Source organism: Bombina bombina, chromosome 4 (genome assembly GCF_027579735.1).
Source record: "Bombina bombina isolate aBomBom1 chromosome 4, aBomBom1.pri, whole genome shotgun sequence".
Classification (NCBI taxonomy): domain Eukaryota; kingdom Metazoa; phylum Chordata; class Amphibia; order Anura; family Bombinatoridae; genus Bombina; species Bombina bombina.
This window is the reverse complement of record NC_069502.1, coordinates 115390780-115406713: the sequence shown is the minus strand read 5'-3', so window position 1 is coordinate 115406713 and position 15934 is coordinate 115390780. Positions and strand designations below refer to the sequence as shown.

The 15934-nt window shown below is 39.5% G+C and overlaps 1 protein-coding gene across 2 annotated transcripts in view; it reads right to left on the bottom strand.

The window, feature by feature from the left end:
- SLC25A27 (solute carrier family 25 member 27) overlaps positions 1–15934 on the bottom strand; it is an 82739-nt gene that overhangs the window by 48487 nt on the left and 18318 nt on the right. The window contains exons 6-7 of one of the 2 annotated variants that reach the window (XM_053709603.1): positions 13394–13478; positions 1773–1865 (exon numbers count right to left, since the gene is read on the bottom strand). In XM_053709603.1, the coding sequence (XP_053565578.1) occupies positions 1773–1865; positions 13394–13478 (178 nt within the window). The remainder of the gene's footprint in view (positions 1–1772; positions 1866–13393; positions 13479–15934) is intronic. The other variant, XM_053709604.1, reaches the window with a different exon arrangement.

The following is a 15934-nucleotide window of genomic DNA, read 5'->3' as shown; positions in this document are numbered from 1 at the left end:
TCTGCTCCAGACTTAAAAAATTCTCACATAGGAGCTGATATATCTTGGACTCCCAACGTTCAAGGGATTCCATAACAATATTCAAGTAAACTAGTTGTATTAGCAATGCTAACCTAGCATATACAGTTGTTATAATGAAGCAAGTGAGTTGTTCAAAAGAAGGACAATCCTTGGCGGTCTTGAATACCACGTTACATGGGTAGCCCAGGGGGTGGGAGTCGAGATCTCTTGAGATGGCCTCTGACTAAAGCCTTGATGGTCTAGATCAGGGTTCCAAGGTCATGTAAAAAGCTATCCAGGCATCAATCTGACCCTTGAGTTATAAGGTATTTGCTGCAAGCATATATTCCATCAGATGCTGTGTAGTTCCTGCTATATTTGGAGGATTAGCCAGGTCTCACCAGGAGCCTATAATAATGCAACTTTACATGGTCACCCTATGGTATATATAAAGCTCAGAGTGTCTGATGCAAACAAGAGAAGGATATACCTAGTTGTACAGGTGAATCATATGTTAGTTAATATCCTGTAAGAAGTATTAAGATATTGTGAGAAATTCCCCCAACAAAGGTGGTGATTAGTCCTCAGCAATAACACAACCACAAAGGACATATCAGTGAACTGCTGGTAGACCAAGCTATAGAAAACGGCGCCACAATTAAACATTTACCTGAGTTTCAGGGGCTAGCTTAGACTTAAATATCCAATGCTTTATCTGTTCAGGTTTATTTTGGCCCTGCTGGGCAGGTTCCAGATAGTTTGATGGAAAACAAGAGAAATTGGACACATAATACGGAAGAAAGAGCACAGCACTTGTTGCAAGTGAGAATCTCTGCAATATAGCAGAAAACATTGCACTCAAATTGTTCTCATGACAATATAAAACCATTACAATGAGCAGGGAGATATTCACTTAATTAGTTCCTGTGATTTTATTGCTGGAGAGGAACACTGAATGTTACAGCTTCAATGATGCACTGTATAGGGAGACTAGTATTAGTCCAGACTGGTGCATATGGCCCTGTAGCTGTGCACAGGAGTGTGTTGGTGTGAGGAAAATTACTGCTGCATGAGGGACAAGAATCCGGAGCATAACTTTTGCACATGAGAAAATTGCACTGGAGCTCCCTCTAGTGGCCAGCATATGGATTTTTAGCCGACTGGTATCTAAAACAGTTATGCAAAGCTTGAATCTTACTGTACGGAAAGAAAGAAGAGCAACCCCCAATAACTGTAATGAGCCAGGGAGTGTAGGAGATCAAACTACCCTAATCTCAGGCCCCAACTGAATGGGGATGGTATGGAGAAGAATCATACACACTTTACACATTGTGAGATGCAACAGATAAAAGAACTCTGCAAGGAATGGGAGAGATTGTGTATGGAAAGGTCCCCCAATCTAGCCATGCCCACATTTTTAGAGCATGTATAAAATAAGCTCTGTGCTTAAAAACCTTTATGAAGCATGAAAAGTAACCTTGCAATTCCCATAAATAATAAGGTGTCATACATTGCAACTGGTATAAATAGAACAAATACATGTACAACCATTCAATACAGTCTGTAGTTTCAGAAATAGAAGAAGATGCAATATATGAATTATTTATAAATGTATTAGGGTCCCAGAAAGGGTATCCTTGTCGCTGTGCACATAACTGATACAGTGAAATGGATATTTCCCTAGGCTTATTTGAATTTGAAGTTTGCGAAGGCAGAAACATTATTTGTTTGACTTGGTATCTATAGAGAAAAGTTACCTGCAGCTTCCTTACCTTCCATTCATATCCCTAGGTTGATTCATTATCCTGGTTTTGACTACATCAGCAGGAGTTCCTAAAGTAGCAGCCACCAACCCTGCGCATATACTGTGCACAAAATAAAATACAATAATAAACATCACAGCTTTTAACATTATATATCTGATAGACATCAGCAAATCCCATCTGTCTAGCACTAGAAAACTGCCTCAGGCCAATGTTACAAAGCAAGTTTGGAAAAATATTTTTACATACTATTTACTTTTATTCATATTGTGAGTGAGCACACATCAACCAGGAGACCCTTCTAACTTCGGCCCACTTCTCTATCTTAATTTTAGCATTTAGCCAAGTGAAGATAACAAAATAAAATGCGCAAAAGAAGAGCCAGACAAAAAATAAAATCTCAAACTATGGGGCTTAAAGGCACAATACACCCTAATTTTTCTCCCCTTTAATTTCTTAACAATGATCCATTTTATCTGCTGGAGTGTATAAAATTGTTTACAAATAGCTCCTTTATATCTGCATTTGAAATATGTAATTTTGCCTGTGGTATTCCTACCTATACTGACTGTTTCTATACTTAAAGGGACACTCAAGTCAAAATTAAACTTTCACGTTTCAGATAGAGCAGTAATTCTAAACAACTTTCCAATTTACTTTCTTCAACAAAATGTGCACAGTCTTTTTATATTTAAACTTTTTGAGTCACCAGCTCCTACTGAGCATGTGCAAGAATAAACGTGTATGCATTTGTGAATGGCTGGTGGATGTCACATGGTATGTGTATGCATTTGTGATTGGCTGATGGATGTCACAAGGTACAGGGGGAGTAGAAATAGACATAACTTTTAAAATTGTCAGAAAAAAAATCTAATACTCATTTGAAGTTCAGACTAAGTGCTATTGCATTGTCTTGTTATCTTGCATTTGTTGTTTATGCAAATCTACTGTGTTTACTGGTGCTTTAAGTGTACACTAATGAAAAGCTGTGTAAACATAGCCAGCAGAAGAAATTACACTCCCAGTAGGAGGTAGAACAGATAAGCAAAAAAATGTTAATTTTCAATTGTTCTATCCAAGTATTGGGCTTTGTTTTATAGATCTTATTTTCCTGCAAACTCAACCAATTTTGATGGGTTGTGGTTTCAAGGCACAAAAACAGCTATTTCACAAACACAAAAATAAACCTAAAGGAACAACACATACATTTTACATTGCAGCTGGTATAACAAGTCATTAGAAACACATTAAGGTACAATTGTACAGTATACTGCCCCTTTAATGAGCTGTCATTTAGAACATAAGGCTAAGAATGTAAGTACAAAAATCAAAGTATCTCTCACATTTGTCATAACAGCAAATGAAGCTGGAGATTATTCATAACCATTGGGTCAGTACAAAAGCAGTGTTAAAGATCAAAAAAATACATTCACCATTTAAATTGTATGCCAATTGGAGCAATGTTAGAAAAATAAAGAGAGCAAAGTGCATCTAGGGGCCACCATTCACAGAGGACAAGGACACCATTATTTGAAATGTGATCACAAGCTTCAGTTTCCCAGAGAACTTCATTACTTTTTATGGGCCTGATGATCAAAGATTCTCTAGTTTGGAGAGAAATTATAGTGTAGGTTTCTCAGGGACTGAACATACTGAACTCTATAAGAAAAGAGGACGGGACCTGAAAGTCCCAGAGAGATGAGAGATACCTTTCATATAAAGTAATGAGGCACTCTGGGATACAGAATTTCACAGGGGACAGTAAAGTTAACAGAAGAGCAGCTGGGACTGATATAAAGTCGTAGTTTGCAGCAAATACAAATTAATTAAGTGTATTGTGAATTTTGAGCAAACTTCAAATGCATACAGCTGGCAAGATAAATCGGTGAGATCAGCTTGTGTAAAATGCTTACAGCATTTCATGAGAATTGTGAGAGAGCTTCAGATATACACTGTGGACTCGGCTGTTCAGCCCAAGGAACTCCCCAGTCCCTCCCACTTTCTAAAGCGGTCAGTTTTATTTTACATGAGAGAAAATACAAAGTGCAGTATCATTTGTAAAAGATAAAGAAAAATATACAAAGTATGATACTAATTTGTACAAGTAACAAAAACTTCCAAAGCATAAATCGGAATTTGTAAAATCACCGCTATATACAAAATCTAAATGCATTAAAATACAAAATAGAAAGTGCAAAGCTTAAATGTAATAAAATATAGAGCACAAAATGTAAATCTAAGAAAAATATCATATTGTGCAGTGCTATACTGCACTGGGCTCGTCTCTCCTTCACATAGAGACTGCCCCTTAGAGAAGTATAGCCTAATTTGCCTCTCTAGAATCCTGCGAGAAATCTCTCAGTGTTGGAGAATCATTTTAGATCATCTTGTGGAGAGCTTTTTGTGAAGGAATCTCTCTGAGATTTCCAGGTTCCGCCCTTTTTCTTATAGCATTCAGTAAGTTCAGTGTGAAGTCTTCCCTATAATTTCGTCATTTCTGACGTCTGCAGAGGCTTCCGACGGCAGGGGGAATCGCTGGAGCGGCATTCAGGATTAAAAGGTAAGTTTTTGAAGAAAACAGTGAAATGTCAATTTTGATGAATTAAAGTGCCCTTGTTTTTAATAGGTTTATTAAAAACCGGGCACTAATTCATCAAAATGAACCTTCACTTTAAAACCCCTTTGACTCCATCATAAAAAACAAAGAACGTGTATGGGTGGGTAGTGGATCCAAAGAAGCCCCTATCCACTAAAGACAGCATGCAACACATCCACACAATACCGGGCCATAGAACAAGCCCCTAAGATGTTGTTTACTCCTGGCAGACTGCTTCTCCTTCTGTTTTATATGCTAATTTACTTGAAAGTGATGCATCATAACTGTAAAAAGCTGACAGGAAAATATCACCTGAACATCTCTACGTAAAAAAGGAAGATATTTTACCTCACAATTTCCTCAGCTCACCAGAGTAAGTGTTCTGTAAAAAGTTATCTTTCAGTTACTGCTCAGCATCAGGTTAAAAAGAAAAAAAGAAGAAGAAATAAACAGCAGTCAATCAGCATCAGCAGCGCTGAGATTTCATAGTAAACTTCCTTAAACTGAATAGGGAAATAACAAGTGTGCATGAGGCATTCTCCCTTGCAGGTCCCGGGACAGACAAACTGATTTGCTGCTTAAAGGGACAGTCTACCATAGAATTGTTATTGCTTTAAAAGATAGATAATCCCTTTATTACTCATTCCCCAGTTTTGCATAACCAACACAGTTATATTAATATCCTTTTTTACCTCTGGGATTGCCTTGTATCTAGGAACCTTCTTCCAGCCCCCTGATCACATGACTGTGACTGTTTATTATCTATTGTCTTAAATTTAGCATTGTTTTGTGCTAAATCTTAAATAACCCCCTGTGCCTGAACACAGTGTTATCTATATGGCCCATGTGTACTTTCCCATGTGTACTTTCTGTCTCTTTGTATTGAAAAGAGATTTAAAAAGCATGTGATAAGAGGCAGCCCTCAAAGGCTTAGAAATTAAAGGGACATGCCACCCACATTTTTTCTTTTATGATTTAGAAAGAGAATGCAATTTTAAACCTCTTTCTAATTTACTTATATTATCTAATTTGTTTTATTCTCTTGATATTCTTTGATGAAAAGCATATCTAGATATGCTCACTGGCTGCTGATTGGTTGCTGCACATAGAAGCATCGTGTGATTGGCTCACCATGTGCATTGCTTTTTTTTCAACTAAGGATATTTAAAAAATGAAGCAAAATAAATAATGGAAGTAAATTGTAATGTTGTTTAAATTTCTATTCTCTATCTGAATTATGAAAGAAAGATTTTGGGTTTAGTGGCCCTTTAACATATGAGCCTACCTATGTTTAGTTTAAACTAAGAATACCAAGAGAAAAAAAAACAAATTTGATGATAAAAGTAAATTGGAAAGTTCATTAAAGTCCTATCTGAATAATGAAAGTTTAATTTATACTAGACTGTCCATTTAAAGTCCTTTACAATGGGGTGTGAATACTTAGGACATTATGAGGTAAAATGTTCAGGTGATATTTTCTAGTCAGCTTTTTACAGCTATGCTGCAACACTTTCAAGTGTTTCAACATTTGGGTATCATGGTCACTATAAATATGCCCTCACAAGAACCCTCATGTGATAGGGGGTACTAAATTACAGGGTTTCATGTCCTTACATATAAAGTGATCATTATAGTGAAACAACCACCTGTAAACTGCCACTGGCCTCATTTTGTTGCATTTTGGTGTCGGGGCTCACAGATCCTTGTTTCTTTGAGCTAATAAATAATAGGAAGAATCCAGATGAATGAGAGAACTGACTAGGTAAGTGTATAAATAGATTAGATTGTGTGGCATTTTAAAGAAAACACATTTTATTGTATTACATGTTTTTGTTAACTATTTTTTTTTACTATATTAAGTAAATGGATAGGGGTTAAGTCTCTGCTCAATCAGATTTTTGGTTACTTCAAAATGTTGAATGAAATATTTTTCTGTGCAAATATTCCCACTCATTTTCTGCAAAAACTGCAAGCTGGAAAAATGTTTTTCTGATTCTCAATTAGCAGCTTATTGATTAATATATGTAAAGTAAAGAATCCTAACTGTATTGTGTTTGGAAGGTTACGTGATGCTAAATATGGAACCATAAAGTGTAAATTTGAAATATTTAGGAAATAATGATTCCCATGCTGATGTTTATTGTGTACGCTATAGGACATTTGGTATGGCTCCTTTTGCAAAGTGATTTTCCAAAAATGCTTATTCTGCTCAAATAAATGTATGATTTGTGTAAGCAACTAAAACAAAAACACTAAAATGAATGTTTATACAAACAGCTAAAATGGATTTAGTACAAGCTTATGAAATGGTGTAAAGTGAATGTAAAGATTCATGCATGAGTGCCCGGTTTTTAAAAAAAATCTATTAAAAACAGGGGCACTTTCATTCATGAAACTTTACATTGCAGCGTTTTTAAAAATACTTACCTTTTTCTTCAGCAAAGCCACACCGGCGATCCCCCGCCCACCGCTCCTCTGTACTTACCTCATCAATGCAGAAACCGGCTTCCTCCAATCATGGCGTGCACCCCAGAGCATCCATCTTGTGAGGCCACACCGTGATTGGAGGAAGCTGGTTTCGTCATTGCTGACGCAAGTAGAGAGGAGCTGTGAGTGGGGGATCGCCGGTCCGGCTTTACCGAAGAAAAAGGTAACTATTTTTAAAAAAATTGCCGCAATGTAAAGTTTCATGAAAGAAAGTGCCCCTGTTTTTTATAGTATTTTCAAAAAACTAGCAACTCATTCATGAAACTTTACATTCACTTTAACAGAAAAGGGGTTAAAGAGACAGTAAAGTTAAAATTAAACATTCATAACTCAGCTTCTGTTATCGAATTTGCTTTGTTCTTTTGGTATCCTTTGTTGAAGCGTAAACCTAAGTAGGCTGATAGGAGTTTGCACATGTCTTTAGCAGTCTATGGCTACAGTTTGCAACAATGTATAACATTGAGCTAAATATTGTTGCACTCTTCTGCGCTTACCCAGAATTAATTTCTCCTGTTAAGTGTAGTCAGTCCACGGGTCATCCATTACTTATGGAATATTTCTCTTCCTAACAGGAAACTGCAAGAGAATTACGCAGCAGAGCTTGCTATATAGCTCCTCCCCTCACCTGTCATACTCAGTCATTCTCTTGCAGCCTAACAGATAGGAAGCTGTGAGAGATCTGTGGTGTTTTTTAACTTAGTTTTATTTCTACAATCAAAAGTTTGTTATTTTTAAATGGCACCGGAGTGTGCTGTTTATTCTCAGGCAGCTTTAGAAGAAGAATCTGCCTGAGTTTTTTTCTATGGCCTTAGAGGGGAGGTATTAGCGGCTCTGAATGATTGTAACACGGTTGCAATTCCAGAGAAATTATGTAGGTTGGATAAATACTATGCGGTGCCGGTGTGTACTGACGTATTTCCTATACCAAAAAGGCTTACAGAGATTATTAGCAAGGAGTGGGATAGACCTGGTGTGCCTTTTACCCCTCCTCCCATATTTAGGAAAATGTTCCCTATTGACGCCACCACATGAGACTTATGGCAGACGGTCCCTAAGGTGGAGGGAGCAGTTTCTACTTTAGCTAAGCGTACCACTATCCCGGTGGAGGATAGTTGTGCCTTTTCAGATCCAATGGATAAAAAATTAGAGGGTTACCTTAAGAAAATGTTTGTTCAACAAGGTTTTATTTTACAGCCCCTTGCATGCATTGCGCCTGTCACTGCTGCGGCAGCATTCTGGTTTGAGTCTCTGGAAGAGGCCATTCGCTCAGCTCCATTGGATGAAATAATGAACAAGCTTAAAACACTTAAGCTAGCTAACGCATTTGTTTCTGATGCCGTTGTGCATTTAACCAAACTTACGGCTAAGAACTCCGGATTCGCCATCCAAGCGCGCAGAGCGCTATGGCTTAAATCCTGGTCAGCTGACGTGACTTCTAAATCTAAATTGCTTAATATTCCTTTCAAAGGGCAGACCTTATTCGGGCCCGGCTTGAAAGAAATTATTGCTGACATTACGGGAGGTAAGGGCCATGCTCTACCTCAGGACAGGGCCAAATCAAAGGCCAAACAGTCTAATTTTCGTGCCTTTCGTAACTTCAAGGCAGGAGCAGCATCAACTTCCTCCGCTCCAAAACAGGAAGGAGCTGTTGCTCGTTACAGGCAGGGCTGGAAAGTTAACCAGTCCTGGAACAGGGGCAAGCAGGCCAAGAAACCTGCTGCTGCCCCCAAGACAGCATGAAGAGAGGGCCCCCTATCCGGAAACGGATCTAGTGGGGGGCAGACTTTCTCTCTTCGCCCAGGCTTGGACAAGAGATGTCCAGGATCCCTGGGCGTTGGAGATCATATCCCAGGGATATCTCCTGGACTTCAAGACTTCTCCTCCACGGGGGAGATTTCATCTTTCAAGGTTATCAGCAAACCAAACAAAGAAAGAGGCGTTTCTACGCTGTGTACAAGACCTCTTACTAATGGGGGTAGTCCACCCAGTTCCGCGGACGGAACACGGGCAGGGATTCTATTCAAATCTATTTGTGGTTCCCAAAAAAGAGGGAACCTTCAGACCAATCTTGGACTTAAAAATCCTAAACAAATTTCTAAGAGTTCCATCATTCAAAATGGAGACTATTCGAACCATCCTTCCCATGATCCAAGAGGGTCAGTACATGACCACGGTGGACCTAAAGGATGCCTACCTTCACATACCGATTCACAAGGACCATTACCGGTATTTGAGATTTGCCTTCCTAGACAGGCATTACCAGTTTGTAGCTCTTCCCTTCGGATTAGCTACGGCTCCAAGAATCTTTACAAAAATTCTAGGATCACTTCTGGCGGTACTAAGACCGCGAGGCATAGCGGTGACTCCGTACCTAGACGACATTCTGATACAAGCGTCAAGTTTTCAAACTGCCAAGTCTCATACAGAGATAGTTCTGGCATTTCTGAGGTCGCATGGGTGGAAGGTGAACGTGGAAAAGAGTTCTCTATTACCACTTACAAGAGTTCCCTTTCTAGGGACTCTTATAGATTCTGTAGAGATGAAAATTTACCTGACAGAGGCCAGGTTATTAAAACTTCTAAATGCTTGCCGTGTCCTTCACTCCATTCCACACCCGTCAGTAGCTCAGTGCATGGAAGTAATCGGCTTAATGGTAGCGGCAATGGACATAGTACCATTTGCGCGCCTGCATCTCAGACCGCTGCAATTGTGCATGCTAAGTCAGTGGAACGGGGATTACTCAGATTTGTCCCCCCTACTAAATCTGGATCAAGAGACCAGAGATTCTCTTCTATGGTGGCTCTCTCGGCCACATCTGTCCAAGGGGATGACCTTTCGCAGGCCAGATTGGACGATTGTAACAACAGACGCCAGCCTTCTAGGCTGGGGAGCAGTCTGGAATTCCCTGAAAGCTCAGGGATTATGGACTCAGGAGGAGAAACTCCTCCCAATAAATATTCTGGAATTAAGAGCAATATTCAATGCTCTCCTAGCTTGGCCTCAGTTAGCAACTCTGAGGTTCATCAGATTTCAGTCGGACAACATCACGACTGTGGCTTATATCAACCATCAAGGGGGAACCAGAAGTTCCCTAGCGATGTTGGAAGTCTCAAAGATAATTCGCTGGGCAGAGTCTCACTCTTGCCACCTGTCAGCGATCTACATCCCAGGCGTGGAGAACTGGGAGGCGGATTTTCTAAGTCGCCAGACTTTTCATCCGGGAGAGTGGGAACTTCATCCGGAGGTCTTTGCTCAACTGGTTCGTCGTTGGGGCAAACCAGATCTGGATCTCATGGCGTCTCGTCAGAACGCCAAGCTTCCTTGTTACGGATCCAGGTCCAGGGACCCGGGAGCGGTGCTGATAGATGCTCTGACAGCCCCTTGGGTCTTCAACATGGCTTATGTGTTACAACCATTCCCAATGCTTCCTCGTTTGATTGCCAAGATCAAACAGGAGAGAGCTTTGGTGATTCTGATAGCGCCTGCGTGGCCACGCAGGACCTGGTATGCAGACCTAGTGGACATGTCGTCCTGTCCACCGTGGTCTCTGCCTCTGAGACAGGACCTTCTAATTCAGGGTCCTTTCAAACATCCAAATCTAATTTCTCTGAGGCTGACTGCATGGAGATTGAACGCTTGATTCTATCAAAGCGTGGTTTCTCTGAGTCGGTTATTGATACCTTAATACAGGCTAGGAAGCCTGTTACCAGACAAATTTACCATAAAATATGGCGTAAATATTTACATTGGTGCGAATCCAAGAGTTACTCATGGAGTAAGGTTAGGATTCCTAGGATATTGTCCTTTCTACAAGAGGGTTTAGAAAAGGGCTTATCTACTAGTTCGTTAAAGGGACAGATTTCTGCTCTGTCTATTCTTCTACACAAACGTCTGGCTGAAGTTCCAGACGTTCAGGCTTTCTGTCAGGCTTTAACTAGGATTAAGCCTGTGTTTAAGTCTGTTGCTCCGCCGTGGAGCTTAAACTTAGTTCTTAATGTTCTTCAAGGCGTTCCATTTGAACCCCTTCATTCCATTGATATCAAGTTGTTATCTTGGAAAGTTCTGTTTTTGATGGCTATTTCCTCGGCTCGGAGAGTCTCTGAGTTATCTGCCTTACATTGTGATTCTCCTTATCTGATTTTCCCTTCAGACAAGGTAGTTCTGCGTACTAAACCTGGGTTCTTACCTAAGGTAGTTACTAACAAGAATATCAATCAAGAGATTGTTGTTCCATCTCTGTGTCCTAACCCTTCTTCAAAGAAGGAACGACTTTTGCATAATCTGGACGTAGTCCGTGCCCTGAAATTCTATTTGCAGGCAACTAAGGATTTTCGTCAAACTTCTTCCCTGTTTGTCGTTTACTCTGGACAGAGGAGAGGTCAAAAGGCTTCGACTACCTCTCTCTCTTTTTGGCTTCGTAGCATAATACGATTAGCCTATGAGACTGCTGGACAGCAGCCTCCTGAAAGGATTACAGCTCATTCTACTAGAGCTGTGGCTTCCACCTGGGCCTTTAAAAATGAGGCCTCTGTTGAACAGATTTGCAAGGCTGCGACTTGGTCTTCGCTTCACACTTTTCAAAATTTTACAAATTTGACACTTTTGCTTCCTCGGAGGCTGTGTTTGGGAGAAAGGTACTTCAGGCAGTGGTTCCTTCTGTTTAATGTTCCTGCCTTGTCCCTCCCTTCATCCGTGTACTTTAGCTTTGGTATTGGTATTCCATAAGTAATGGATGACCCGTGGACTGACTACACTTAACAGGAGAAAACATAATTTATGCTTACCTGATAAATTCCTTTCTCCTGTAGTGTAGTCAGTCCACGGCCCGCCCTGTTTTTACGGCAGGTCTAAATTTTAATTAAACTCCAGTCACCACTGTACCCTATGGTTCCTCCTTTCTCGTATGCTTGGTCGAATGACTGAGTATGACAGGTGAGGGGAGGAGCTATATAGCAAGCTCTGCTGGGTAATTCTCTTGCAGTTTCCTGTTAGGAAGAGAAATATTCCATAAGTAATGGATGACCCGTGGACTGACTACACTACAGGAGAAAGGAATTTATCAGGTAAGCATAAATTATGTTTTTTAACAAAAACATTCCAAGGGACAAATAAGCAAAATAGATAACAGAAGTACGTTGACACGTTGTTTAACATGTCATGCTCTATCCAATCCATTTAAGTTATATTTTGATTTCACTGGCCCTTTGAAGATTGAAAATTCAGAATCCAGAAAAAAAGGAGGAAACAGATGTATGGCTGCGTTAGGAGAAATCCTAGACTGATTGACCGGCATATTCAAGGGCAGCCGCACAGTGAGCAGCTCTTTACAGACATCCAGAGAGAAGCTCAGGTTTCAATAAAACACAGAAGTGCTCAGATTTTGACAGCTTAGCCCTGCCCTGGTATACCAGATCCGATGAGTACCAAGTAATAAATGACAAAGCACTACCCTCTCACTGAGTGAAAGGCCCTTTTTATGTTATAATCAACTGAATGTGTAAATATTGTTTGGTAATAATACAAAAATGATACCATCATAAAATAGGTTTAAGGTGGGAAAAAAACAATAGTTGACCATACAGTCTAGTAGTTATGTAACTTAGAGATCATGGAGAGCTGGCCCATACTATCTCAGATCCCAGCCACCCCTGAAGAACATGAGGAGAATACATTCTGTACCATGTGGTTACACAAATCAGATTAGAATACAACTGATAGGGTGGATGAGAGCTTGTGTATAAATGTGCCTTTGTATGATCTCACATTGGAAGAGTATGTGGGAGAATTTGAGCCCTATACATATGGGAATAGCTTGTATAGAGTGTGTGAGAAGTGTCCAATGTGCAGTCAAGCCTAAAACAGGAAGAATGCTATGAAAAGCTCCATGCCTTATGCCACGGAAAGGGAAAAGATGTCTGAGGAAAGCAGACTTTGTCATGCGGAAACATATAAAAATGGAAGTAAAATAGTTCCCACTGTTAGCTACAAGTTGGCAGCTATGTATCCAATGGTAAATAATGATGCCCAAGATCTTTCTTTCATGATTCAGAAAGAACATACAATTTTAAACAACTTTCCAATTTAAATTGTTATTAAACTTTATTTTCTTGTTATCCTTTGTTGAAAAGCAGGAAGGCAAGTTTAGGAGTGTGCACGTGTCTGCAGCACTACATGGCAGCAGTTTTGCAAAAATGTTATAAATTAGCAAGAGTACTAGATGGCAGCACTATTTCCTATCATGTAGTGCCCCAAACATGTGCACGCTACCTATCTAGATATCTCTTCAACAAAGAACGAATCAAATTTGATAATAGAAGTAATTTGGTAAAAAAAAAAAAAAAAAAATTGTATTCTCTATATGAATCCTGAAAGAACATTTTTGGGTTTCATGTCTATTTAAACTAATTAAATATTACTGCTTGCCAGAATAGAATGTGAACAAAATCAAGATTCCAAATACAAGGGTATAGCTTATTCCTTTAAAGAAATATGTATTTTTTTTATTTTTTTTAAATTAAATGACCATTTCAAAGAAAAATATTCTTACCTGGAAAGAGAATGACAAAAACTATTGTCTTTTAAATTTGTGTTTCGCAACAGAAAGTGCTTTACAGTGTCATAAGTGGTCAAATCTGAAAAACATTAAAGTCATATACATATTGTTTATAAGTAATATACTAGAGCTGAAAAAGGTTACAGTCTGATCCATTATAACTATACTAGTAAAGATGTATTATTTGTATGTATACTTCTAAACACACCACTACTTGTTACTTACAGTAGTGGTACTGAAGGTTGAAACATTTGAGAGTACAGAGATTAAAGGGACATAAAATCCAGTACAAATGATGAGGTATTAGGAAGCATACACTGAAAGTGTACAAAAACAACAGTACCCTGCCCAGTAATAAACAAAAAATGTCTTTCCTATGGAATAGAGAGTCCACGATTCATTCAAATTACTAGTGGGATATTCACTCCTGGCCAGCAGGAGGCGGCAAAGAGCACCCCAGCAAAGCTGTTAAGTATCACTTCCCTTACCCATAACCCCTAGTCATTCTCTTTGCCTTGAACACAGGAGGATGGCAAAGGTGTCTGAAGATATTTAATCCTTTAATGGGTACTTTTCCCTGCAAGCAAAGATTTGGGTCTATGCTTTGTCCATGTCAATCTCTTTAGGTTGTCCTTGCTTTATTTCTAACACTTATGCTACCCCTTTGATAGAAAACCAGAGTTGGTTACTCTGTTTTTTTCTTTTTCTACAGGTCCCTGGCAGATGTTGGTGTATCAGTCACACCTTAGAAGCTGTTCCTGCCCTGCAGCCGGATCCACAGGTAAGTGCTATTGCCTTCTAGGTCTTGGGGGAAGCACTCTAGAGGTTAATCCTCTGTGGATCTTTCATATAGGACTCACTTTATATAGGAATTTAAATTTGGGCAGTATTTTTTGACAGGGACTTCTAAGTGGAATTTTATTTTCTAAAATAAATACATAATAAAGAGGAATCATAGGGGGTTAATATTTAGCCCTAGATTTTGAGGCTAAGTAAGGCTGGAGGTTTCAGGGGCACTTGTATTTCCCTGATTGTGTGTCTGCTTTATTGACAGAGTGACGATATGTAAGGGATTTGTTTCATGCGCTTTGAAACTTGTGACATTGCAATCACGTGTCTCTCCGCTCTTCCGCTTTGTTTTTCATAGCGTTTTGAGGAGCGTAGTGGCGTGCTGCTTGGAGCTGCTGCTGAGGGCATTTTTTATCCTGTCGACTAGGATGTTAGAAGGATAGACTAGTTTCTTAGCCTTTTCCTTTGATAGATTCCGGTTGCTAGTGGAAGCTCCTGGATCCGGTGTGGTGAGTTGCCTCAGTCAGTCTGAGGATATAGAGGTAGTGTTTTTGTTCTGATCTCATTCTGCAATGGGGTATTTTACTATAATATTCATTTGCATTATATTATAGTTTGTTTAATTCTGTGAGAATTTTCAATACTTTTGCTACTATGGACTCTGAACAAAATATAGTAGCTAATTTTGTTAAATGTTTACTTTGTTTGGAAGCTCAGATTGCGCCTCCTATGCAATTGTATTCCACATGTTTAGATAAGACTTTACAGTTTAAAGATAAAATGTCTCCTGAGTGTCTCTCAGGATAATGTTGTCCAGGCCATGCCTCAGTTATCTCCTCAGACGTCCCATTCTGTTTCAAATGAAGTGCCCTGTGGTTCCTCTCAGCCTCCTCCTGGGGGTGTTTATTTACCAACGGATTTTGCTGCGCAGATAACATCTGCTGTGTCAGCAGCTTTATCAGCCTTTCCGGTTGCTGGTAAACGCAAGAGGAAGTCCAAGAATATTAATGTTAATAAGGGTTCTGAATCTGCTAATTTCAGATCCAAGTTAGAACACCTCCGAGTACTTTTAAAGGAGGTTCTTGCTACTTTCGATGAAGCCGATTTATCTGTCGTAGAGAATCCAAAGAGGTCTAGTAAACTTAATAGGGTATATGATGTACCCTCATCTGTGGAAGTGTTTCCAGTTCCAGACCGTATGGCTGATATAACTCAGGAATGGGATAAACCAGGAATTCCTTTTTCCCCGTCTCCTGTTTTTAAGAAGATGTTTCCTGTTGCTGACTCTATTTGCGACTTGTGGCGCACACTCTTAGTAGTAGTACTCTTGCCAAGAGAACTACTATTCCTATTAAAGATAGTTGTTCTTTCAAGGATCCCATGGATAAGAAGCTTGAAACTTCATTGAAGATGTACGTACATCAGGGATTACAGTGGCAGCCTGTTGCTTGTATTGCTACAGTTGCGGGTGCAGCTTCTTATTGGTGCAATGATTTATCTAATCTCATCTTGGAAGAGACTACTGTAGAGGAGATCCAAGAAAGGATCAAGGTTTTCAAGTTAGCCAATACCTTTATTTGTGATGCCAACATGCAAGTTCTTAGGTTGGGTGCTAATATTTCTGGTTTCACTGTTTTAGCTCGCAGAGCTCTGTGGTTAACCCCTTAATGACCGGACCATTTTTCAGTTTTCTTACCCTTAATGACAAGGGCTATTTTTACATTTCTGCAGTGTTAGTGTTTAGCT